The following is an 11,599-nucleotide window of genomic DNA, read 5'->3' as shown; positions in this document are numbered from 1 at the left end:
CCCAGGACTAGGTGGAGGGACGACCAGCTGGGAGGAGGCCTCGGGGAAGACCCAGGACTAGGTGTAGGGACGACAAGCTGGGAGGAGGCCTCGGGGAAGACCCAGGACTAGGTGGAGGGACTACATCCAACCAGCAACCCGAAACCGAATAACCCGGATGGCGATGATTGGATGGACCATTAATTGAATTATAAAACCGAGGCAAAGGAAATTGACACAGTACTTTTGTTTAGTGATTTTTAATGAAATAAGTACTTTTTAAAAGGCAATAAAAATCCTTATTTTGTTTTCAAACTTGTAATTGATTTTTTACGCCCCTAGGGAAGCCAAACAGGGAAACCCTTATTGTGCTTGTGCATCATGACTCACTCTTGAGTCACAGCGGGCAGCAGGATGCCCGATATGCTAATGTAGATTATCTCACGCTCTCAGAGTTATAGGTCCGTATTTTATCTTTTATCTGGAGCCAAGGTTGAACCAAGTCCCTGCTACCGCTCCCTGGGCGCTGCCTGCAGCGTATCTGTACCCGTAAATAATGTGTTTCTTATCAAACTAAGTGGGAGAGCGATGGAGGGAGCGTGGTGCAAAAAAAGAGAAGGGTTTTCTGGGAGGGCAAACAAAACAGTGAGTCAGGCTAAATACTCGGTGCGTACTCTGATGGAGGACAAAACTGAACAGAGATTGAAAAATGAATAAGTGGAGGAAAGCAAGGAAAAAATTAAGAGTGAGAGAAAGAAGGTGATAAAGAACCAAGGAAAGAAATGAAGGAAGAACAGATGCGTAAATAATAGACTGTTTTATGAAATATAATAAGATAAAGGCAGGAAGAAAGGGTTCCAAAAGTATGAAGGGGGAAAATAACAAAGCAAATGTTGGAGGAAGAAATAAAGAAAAGGTAAAGAAATACAGAGGTGATATACGCAAGAGAATGCATTAAATGTACTCTCAACAAAAGAAGACAAGGCGAAATCAAGGCAAGGGACATAAAAGACAGAAAGGAGGAGATAATCAAAAGAAAACACAAAAAAGAAAAAAAAGAATCCCTTCCCTCCCTCCTGAACAGATCCAATAGTCAATAAAAAATAAATAAATATAGTCAAAAAGATCAAAACACCAGTTACATTTAAACCTCCAGCTAAACAAAAGCCAACCATTGGCAAAGAGACTCAGTGTTTCTTTAATTTTAGAAATATTTATCTGGCAAATCATTAATGCAAAAGACATTTTGTCTGACTTCTGCCAATTATGTCGGTGGCCATTTTAAAAAGAGTCTCAAAAGCTGATAAGAGCTTTATTAGAACATTAAACACCCACCGTCTCCAACAAGCAACTGTTTTTACTTAAGCTCCTAATTCAACAGCCTTTTTCACAATCTGTTCAGAAAAACAACCAAAAGTATTCCTTATCATTGTCTACAGTGCTAGTTAAAGGAGTTAAAGGACTGCTCCATGTTGTTACAGATCTGAATCCCCTGAAGGGGCAGTGGAAATAAACGACAAGGAAAACAAGACAAGATGAAGACGGAGATACTAAATCCCTGATAGGAATTTCGAGCTAACATGAAGAAATTAGAGTCCACTTTCCATCTGCTCTAAAAGACCCGGCTCTGTACTCTAAATTAGTTCTAAAAACTATAGTAGCCTTCATCTACAAAGTAGGTGATTACCTTGCTATCATATTTTATAAGCTTTTTGTGAGTTGGTATTAGGGCTTGGTATCATTCAAATAATTTTAATACAGGTACTAATACCAATACAGTGACTTTGATACCGGTTGCTGAACCATGTATACTGTGCGTAACGTAGAGTTTGATACATTAGACAGCCAATCACCAGCATTATTAATTAATTAATTAATTAGGTATTCAATGACAAGGCATTTTTTTTATACTAAGGAGGCAATTCGGTCAGTAACGAATTTGGTACCCAGCCCTAGTTGTCACACATGTAACGGATTGTGTTAAATTGACATTTTAAATTGTCTCCTATTGATCGCAGGGCCAACAATAGAAACTAAATGGCATCATGTTTTACTCTGTTTTTTCTTTCATTTTAAATTGTCTGTCTTTGGGATGTGGAGTGTTGGTCAGACAAAACAACCCATGTGAAGTCTAAATTATGTATCAAAAAAAAAATAATCAATGTTCTTTCTTGTAAATAAACAATAGCTGTAACCCTATGTGGAACTATAAGCCAAAAACAATTCTCACGGTTCCTTTCCAGACTTATGTTAGCAAAGACTTGGCTTTCAATTCTCGGGTTCTTGACTATTGCAGAGAATTACTGCAGAGATCTGACAAAATATGCACTGCTGTCTGTAGCCACATGAAAGCGGGAAAGAGAAAGACAAACGTAAGTACGGGGGTAGGACGGAGGAAGACGAGCGATAAAAAGATTTCAGTGAAGAAGAAGGCCGGCTTTCCAAAACCAACGGTTTTCCCTCTGTGTTGATATAAAACCATGACAAAGGCTAAATCTACCCCGAGGGCCATTTGGAGAGCGAGCACAGAGAAATACACCAGAAGGATAATGTGTATATAGGCCAGTGGATTCAGCTATGATGAGGATGGAGACACTGGCTGTGATTTCAAAGTCACTGGTTTCAAACGTCAGACCTGCAGAGAAGACCTTAATGTGGGAGACGAATGAGCAAAGAGTCCTTGAACAAGATGCTTTGACTAAAAGTTCATGTTTAGGTAAAAACATTAGCCGACATTGTGTTGTACAACGTAACAAAGGGTGTAATAGGACATTGTTTCTGCTGTGGTTATCCATATTGAGTATCAGATACTTTCTTTGCCAAGTAAATTTCCATGAATTATCACCTATCACGAGATAATGACTCTGCTTTAATAGAATAGAAACAGTCGGGTGCATATTGCAGTTTATGTGAGGATGTGATGAGCTCCAATTTTCCATTTTCTGTTTTCAAGCATGAAGGAAAATAATAAAATAAAGCTCTGGCAGCTCTCTTCCCTTTGTTGTTGTTTCAGTTTCTCTAGCTTGGCAAAGAGAGCAAAACTGGCTCATCTGCACGAGTAGATGAGTTAAAATCTTTTCTACAACTTTAACTGTTTATTTTTGTCAGAACGAGATCAAGCTATATCAATCTTTGGGGTCGTGCATGTGTTCATGAACAATTACATGTCCCTTAGAGCAGAAGAGTGCGATAGGGTAAAAATGGTGGTGATTTAATTTATACTTCCCACAATACATGACCTTCAAAAATTGGAAAAAACTGACATATTTCTTTTTTTTTTTTTTTTTTAATGACATAGATAGCTCTATTTGGAAATGATAAATCATTCTTGAAGAGCCTCACTTCCCATAACAATAAAATCCGTCGGACTACTGTCACACACACACGTTGCCCACATGGCTACCTGTCTTAAAGGAGAAGGGTCGGACAGTAATAAATCATGTAAAAGGAGAACGGTGGAAGTTTACTTTTCTATCATGCAGCAAAAGAAATGTGCAATGTGACTATCATGCATGTGCACATCGCGATGTCGATGCTAAAACACAATATTGTTTAGCCCTACTTTCTGGCGACACAGAAAAGATACTGAATACAGTAGTTCTGCTGTCTGAGGGCTGCAACCAACTCCTTGCAACATTCTCAATCTAGGACACGGGTAGAGGATAAATCAGCCAGCAGGTGAGCTGACAGAAGTAACTACAGGGATCCCAGGCTGCACATCCTCATCTCAGTTCCCCCAACGACCATCGCAACCGAGGTGCTCGGTACACCAAAACCACAGCAAACTATTATTTGTTCACTATACTATTACAAAAAAACACTGACATAATCAGTTTCTTTCAATTAGGTCTTCATTTGCAAAGCATTTCTTGCATGAAGGGTTTGACATAAATGACAGAGGGATGAATTAACGGATTTTCTGATGGTGCTTCAAACTAAATAACTAATGCTAACAAGGTTGGTGCTTGAAATCTCTATTAGAACCCCTGATGCTAAAGACAACACAAATATTTTGGGATGAGACTACTGTCTTTAACATACCTAAAGCTTTAGTGCGTACCGTTTTCATAAGTATGAACGTCCGTTACATTCAAGCCATTTCCAAATGAGTTGCTAGAAGCTAACTAACTAACACTATCAGCTCCACACAACTCTCTCTGTGTTTCTCAGCTTGGCCATGTTTAGAAAATGTCCTCCTTGGCTCCAAGCAACTGCGTGGCGGGAGGGGGGTGCGATCACAAAAGGCTTGTATCATGTGGATGCATTCCTCGTGAGGGAGACTGAAACTACGCACTATAGCTTTGAAGTAAAACCACTGTATATTTCAATCGTTACACGTTTGACTGTTATTGATTTCCTCAAGAATTTTGTATTTTAGGCCACAACTGTGCTTAACCCTCCTGTTGTCCTCGGGCCAAATTTGACCCCTTTAAAAAACTGTCTATATGTGAAATATGGGTTTCTTGTTAACCAGATTACCACAAAATAATGGATTGGATTCCTTCCAACGCTCTTTGCAAATACAGCTGATCACTTTCATTCCTGACTAAACTCATCTGTATGTTCCTCTGATCTTAACTATTAGTCAAAATAACTCATAAATTATGCTTTTTTAACTCAAATATTAGGTTTAATTCTATATAAATGACGGTTATTCACCATGAATTTCAAAAAGTAGTTTACAACTAGTGGTAGTAAGGTGGTGTTAGTTAAAACTAAAAGTCTGAAAAGGAACAAAAATGAAGATTTTTGACTTGGGAGTACAACACAGGGGTTAATCCCTGCTTGAACATTTCTATATGATCCCTAAATCATAATAGAAGTGGCATCAGGGTACCTAGATTAAACAAGCAAAGAAAGGGGAAGTCCTATTGCAGAGTCACTTCACAGGAACTCTTTCACCATTGATTGTATTTCAGCACGCTGAAGAAAATTACCCCTCATATTTGTAGCAATTTAATATAATTTATGTCCTTGTAGAAACTTGGATACCATGATAACCTTCCTACATGAGCCACATCAGAAGGTGAGAGAACTGCACAATGAAGCCTTTCAGAGTTTCAGTGTCTCTCTGCGCTTCCGGGCTGAGCTCTCAGAGCTGTTTGGGCGCTTATCAAAATGTGCAGGTGGCTGCTTCCCCCTTTATTTCAAACACATACACACGCGCACACACACGCACACACACACAAAGACACAGACACACACACAGACACACACACACACACACAGACACAGACACAGACACACACACACACACACACAGAGAGTGTTGAGGCTGAAAAGGGAACTGAGAAGATGGTCTGAAACAATTGTGTAGTTTCCTCTTTGTCACCCTTTTTATGCTGTGTCCAAATCATGCATTTTACTGTTCAACTGGAATGAAAGAGTTTAAAGTTCATGCATGAAAATTATCCCTTCTTCTCAACTAGCAACAACTACAAACTGGACAAATGTTATCAACAGAAGGGTGATTGATGATATGGACTTTTCAGAGAGGTGAAGATCAAACCCACGCAAAGCCCTTGCAGGGTAACTATACATACTCAAACACACAATAAGGCCCGGACCTTTTGTAATTAATCGAGTCGCAGCTCTTGACCTGGTAAAACAAATAATAAATGACACAACAACCAGGCCACGCACAGCTAAACGCACTGAATATGTCAAAAGTAGGCCTGTGTATGAGAGGCTTGGTTTCTAGAGCTTCAACCATTAGTCAACTAATCGAGTAGTGGATGGACCAAAAAAAAAGAATCACGTACTATTAGACTATTTTGATAACGTTTCATGCAAAAATGTCAAAAACAACACTGTTTATTGCCTCTCAACTATAGAGATTTCCTGCTTTTAATCGGTTTGATATGTTAAACTACATTTCTTTTGGTTTTGGATGGGTAGAGCAAATTATTTAAAGACATCACTTTGGACTATGAGAAACTGGGGTGGACATGTTTTACTATTGTATGACATTTTATAGACCAAATTACATTTTATAGACCGAACAACATGTTATAGACCTACTTAGATCCATTAAAATCAACTCAGGTATTGGACAAGTGGACACACAGACCCAAGACAAGACCTTAGTCAACACGAGCAGATTATAGAGTATAATTTGGTTCGACTCTCCTTAAAAGGTCCTGCTTTTTGGATGCTTTTATATAGACCTTAGCAGTCCACTAATACTGTATCTGAAGTCTCTTTCAACTAGAGCCAGTCCCACAATGTACCCCAAACCTTGCTCCTTATGACATTAGAAGCAAGATTCCAGATCAGCCCATCTGAGCTTTCATTTTCTCAAAGGCAGAGCAGGATACCCAGGGCTCAGTCTACACCTATCACCATTTCTAGCCACTGGGGGGCCAAAGGCAGGCTGGGGTTGTCTTTGTTGTTAAACAAAAGTCATAAAGTAAAATTTTAATGCCATGGGACCTTCAAGGCCTGACTTAGACCTTCCCCAATAGACGTAAAAAAAAGGTTCTGAATGTTCCCAACAGCCCTCCCTCCCACCCTCCCTCCATGCACTTTTGACTGACCTGCCTGGCCAACCTGCGGGCCTCCCAGTAAGGTTTGGACTCCTCCACAGCCTTGCCGAGCTTCTTCACAAGTTCGTCCAGCTTCACCGTGGCCTCAACCAGAACCGAGCGGAACTTCTGCCTCGCGTCCTGACAGAGAGAGAGTGGAGGGGGGGAGGGGGGTTATTCAACATCAGTTATTCATTGCAAATTCAGCACAAACATGGAAGCATCTGACACCCAAAAAAAGAAAGGATACCAACGTAACTCTTTGATTGTAAACTGAATTTTGATAACCTCTGATTGTGCAGATCAACTGGTCAGGTAATCTGTAGCTGACCACACCCACTGCCCTTCCTTTATGTGGGGATTTGATGGCTTTTTTTCAGCCAAAACCCAAACAGTGAATACTGTCATTTACCCAAAGTGTGCATCAAACGCATCTATTAAAAACTTTACATGAATTAGGCAACTTTAGACATTTAACAAATCCCATTTAGTGAAAAATACTATTAGTGTTTCATAGTTAAAGGGAAGCAGTAATGTAAAGGGTTTTAAATGAGAAAATGATTGATGCTACATCAACAGAGCTTAGTGTTGGATTAAATGAGATGCTTTTCCAACTCTTATCAGGCCTTCAAAAAAGACCAATGTGTAGGAATTCCTCCCATCTAGCGTTAAGATCATATATCCAAGTCAACTCTCTCGCACCACGTGGTTTCAAAAAGCCGGTCTCTTGCTCTTTTCCGTATCCTTTTTCTTTTTCTGGGTTGAAGAAGAAGACTCCTGTTCCTGAAATTTGGATTTCGGATACGTGTGGTCCTCCATGTTTCCTTCTTCAAACTTGCCGGGCCGGGAAGTGACGACACCCATTAGCAGCAACTGTGAGTTCATCTTCGGGCGGAGCAGTAAGTCCTGTATGTCCCTTACCGGCTTACATATTTCAAGGTGGCGCATGAATATGGAGCGTCTACCTCAGTTCATGCAAAGGAAAAGGTAAAATTTCAAGGCCATAGGAATTGATGGTGGTGGTAAATACTCATGGAAAAAAGACAAGTTTGTGAACGGGCAACACCGATTTTGATAGTGAACTACACACGTTACTCACTGGACCTTCAAACAACGTTACACTGTCCACCTCTGAATTAAAACTTGGTACTTCTCTTGAGAGGGTGTTGTCGTGCCTCTTGACCCTTCATTTTACCACCATTTTAGCACCTTGTACGGTTGATCATAAAAGGAAATTAAACTTGCTGAAATGTGCTAACAGGTCGCTCTATAGACCTCTTCACGCCAGACATGTTGACATTTCATTGTGTGAAAAGCAAAGGTGTTTTCAAAACCATTAACGATGGCTGCATTCCATTTAGGAGAGGACCTGGTGTTGTGCATGCTGACTCACTGAAACAGCTGACTGGGACACTTGATGGAATTGAGCCATTGTTAAGGTTACCAATTCAGCTGTGCTTTTCCTACTATGAGTCAAAATGTCTGCCGTGAAGAAGGTCTAATTCTGCCTCAAAGTATGAGTCACCGCTTCTAAGAACTTTAACATCAATAACCCCAGAGCTCAAAGATACAACCAAGGTCTAAATAGTAATAGATAAAAAACATTTGCTACCAACCATCACACTTAACCTAATCTGGGCAAAGTCTTCACACCATGTGCCAGATAAATCTGATAAAACCAGATAAAGCCGACAGTTTTCCTGTGTCATAACACTGAAAGACACCCGCCTGTGAAAAATCAATGCCTGATATAACTTTGTAACTGGTAGGAACAAAGTGTTTGTTCAATCTTAGAGAGCTTTGTTTGTTCATTGGTAGTACATGGTGGTACATGGGGAGTTTCTGAGCATTCAGCTCAGAAATTGCATCATGGTTGTCTAATTGGCATAAAAGGAGCAAGAACAAAAACAAGTCAGAAACTTCATGGATCCCTGTAGGGAAATGCTCTCTTTAATTCCCCAAACAACCCCCTATGACCAGGTTTAATTCGTTATTAGTCTATGAAGGTGCTCGGATCTGGCACATACAGTATTAGGATATCAAGAAGTACTATGTCAATGGTAATTCAATGTGCATTCCAGGGCTTGCAATTAATCATCATGATCTTCATGTTTTTTAATGACTACAATTCTTATTTAACTTATTTACAAGCCAACTGCATCACAAACGATACTACTATCTTCTGTGAGTTTCAAATAGACTGTATAAGATAGGTTTTAAAGCGCTTCAAGAGCTGCAATGCTCTCCCTTCTCTTCATTGAAGCCTTTATGTTTACAGGCTTGTGGTGACGCCCAATATGGTATAGGTGCCAAAAAAAAATCTATACTTGGTACGGCCAACTTGTTTTGTTTTGTTATGATTCGTGTGGCAAAGAATCGTGATATCAATTCTAAGCTAAAAAATTAAATCTTGATTCATATTTTTCCCCGAATTGTGCAGGTCTAATGCGGTTCATTAGATGTTTTGATGACCAAGAGGCTTCTTCAGGACTCCAAGCTGGGGAGGAGTTTCAGGAGGTAGTTGTTGACATGTCATAAAAAAAGACAAGATGTATTTCATACCAACTAAATCTCTAACCTTGTGGCTTGGAAGATTATCAAAGCTCTGACCATGACTCAAGCTACTTTAGATAAAAGCAAACCAATCTAACATGGTCAGTTTTCCCAACATGGGTTGGATCAAAGAAAACACACATTTGCATTGTTTTCATTGACCCATATACCAAAAAGTAGGGCTGGGCAACATAAAAATGTATCAATATCTTTGTATGAGACTAGTTAATGTCTTATTGTAGCTATTTTTGAAATATTGTAATATGGTAAGTGTTGTTTGTACCTGGTTTTACAGGCTTCATTACAGTGAACTGATGTCATTTTCCTTATCTAATATTTGGTGTTTCAAAACGGTCTGGGGGTGCGATCACTGATGGACTTTTCCTTGGGTGGAGAACCAGTTGAGCAGTCGGAGCTTTGTAAGCAGGATTCATAATGGGGATGTCATCGTTATACTCTACAGCTGGCAGAATAGTCCCATCAACAAAAACAGTCCCAGAAAAATAACCACAGAGCAACAAAACAACAAATATAAAACACTCGGAATGGGGCTCATTTAAAAAAAGTTGCTAATCAAAAACAATGACATGTTTTACAAATGACTGTTGCTCGCAAATTGGGTAAATACAGAGAAGTCATGGTGAGAAGAAACATTTTTAAATAAGCCGGAGGAGGAGAGAATAAAAAGACTCGGCTTCTGTGCTGCTGTAGTTTATATTCACTCATACACAAGATGTTTGCATTGGAAATCCTTTGGGCCTGCGTCTGAGAGACAGCTTTTACCTGTTGGTGAACTTTAAAACTCAAAGTAGAGAAACCCTCCGAGGCTAGGGACGCGGGATTTGTTCTGGGGATGTGTTCGGAGAATGGAAACTGCGTTTTCTTGTATGAGGTCACCAATGGACTGGAGACACATTGCCATCAAGTAAATAAGATTTGCTTATTTTTTTATGATTTACTTTACTTGAGATTGATGCTAGTCATTTGAAAGCTATTTTGCGTAGTTTCACATGATGCATGGCCTTCCGTGACCCCCCCCCCCCCCCCTTCCTCTGCACAGTTGCTAGTAGCCAAGGAGGACACGGAGGATTAGAAAAAACCCGATCTTCTTCAGAAGAGGCAACCATCTTCACTAAAGTTTAGGGCTGGGTACCGAACGACGATAGGTTCATGGCACTGAACAAAATACTCCATTCCTACGAGTATCAAAAAAGTATTAAACTTTCCAAATTTCGCTACCTGAGAGCATGTCATCGCAAGCTTATCTGTCCTCTGTGTCCTCTCTGCATATTGACAGAGAGCAGAAGGGTTGCACTAAAAAGTCTTTGCTGTTTACATTCCTTTGCATTTTAGTTAGTTCTATATTAGCCTGTACACACTGTTATTTGTTTATTTATTATTTATAATATGTTCAGGTTGTGGAAAAAGTTTTTGTTAATTTTGGCCCAATTGGGATTGATAAAATTTTGATAACTGTTTTGATTCCCAATTAAAGGTGGAAAATATACATTTTGTGTTTAATGTATTTGTGTTGAAATTGATTTTAAAACATATGGTATGGAAACAAGTATCGTTAGGAACCGGCATCAAAACTTTGGTTAGTTATTAATGATTACCCAATATTGGGACGGTTGGATCTACTATGGGTGTCTAGGTAGTTAATTTGTACATACAACACAAACATATAAAGTAATCAATTAATTACATTCAGTCCGAAAAATATTCCATGTACAATATGAATATGAAACAAACTGGTCATGGTCAGGCAAGTATGCATCATAACAAGGCCATTCTTTAACTTCAGAAAACGGGGTTATTATTATTTAAGAGACAATAAGTAGATTCTTAGCTTCTGAAAAGAGCATTAAATAACTCTTGTAGTGCACCGTGACATCTCTGATGCTGAAGGTGAAACTACTGGGACTTTTGTCAGGTATTTGGTAATCCACTTTGGATCTGGATCAAAGACTAAATTCAATTTCAACATTTCAAAAACATAGCTTCTGAATTAATTTGTTGAACTTTAAAGACGAGGCTAAAAAAAGGAAACTCATGACACTTGATGCAAAAGTCCTCAAAAGAAAGCTCATGCCTATTTATTGTACTAGAGCCGTCTGCCAAAAACCCCTTACCAGCAAATCAAATTAGTCTTTCATCAGGTAAACAACAGGCTGCAACCTAGAGACTATGAAGAAGAGGAAAACAACTAAATAAAGACTGCTGGGTTTTACTATCAGCCACATCTACAGAGCTTCTACTGGAATTCATAAAAAAATGTCCTCAAGTTCCTTTGTCTAGCTTTCAAAGAACTGCATTTTCCCCGGCTCCATGTTTTCCACGAGTCAGTAGTATTCTAGGAAATCACAGTAGCAGTAACTGTACATCCTTATAATTTACAATTTTCAGGTCAGTACACATGAATAAAATGTGTTAGAGAAAAGCTGATTGCAAAATTGCATAAAAAAGAACACTAGGGTTGTCTACCCTGAGGGGGTGTATGTATGTGTGTGTGTGTGTATGTGTGTGTGTGTGTGTGTGTGTGT

At 39.3% G+C, this 11,599-nt stretch overlaps 1 protein-coding gene across 2 annotated transcripts in view; it reads right to left on the bottom strand.

The window, feature by feature from the left end:
* sh3bp5b (SH3-domain binding protein 5b (BTK-associated)) overlaps positions 1–11,599 on the bottom strand; it is a 58,160-nt gene that overhangs the window by 40,866 nt on the left and 5,695 nt on the right. For both annotated transcript variants that reach the window (XR_004656921.1, XM_034873663.1), the window contains exon 3: positions 6,516–6,644. Coding sequence is in view for 1 of the 2 variants with exons in the window: in XM_034873663.1 (XP_034729554.1) it covers positions 6,516–6,644 (129 nt within the window). In the remaining variant the exon portion in view is untranslated. The remainder of the gene's footprint in view (positions 1–6,515; positions 6,645–11,599) is intronic.

Source organism: Etheostoma cragini, chromosome 6, assembly GCF_013103735.1.
Source record: "Etheostoma cragini isolate CJK2018 chromosome 6, CSU_Ecrag_1.0, whole genome shotgun sequence".
NCBI classification, from domain to species: Eukaryota; Metazoa; Chordata; class Actinopteri; order Perciformes; family Percidae; genus Etheostoma; species Etheostoma cragini.
This window is presented reverse-complemented; position numbering and strand designations above follow the sequence as displayed.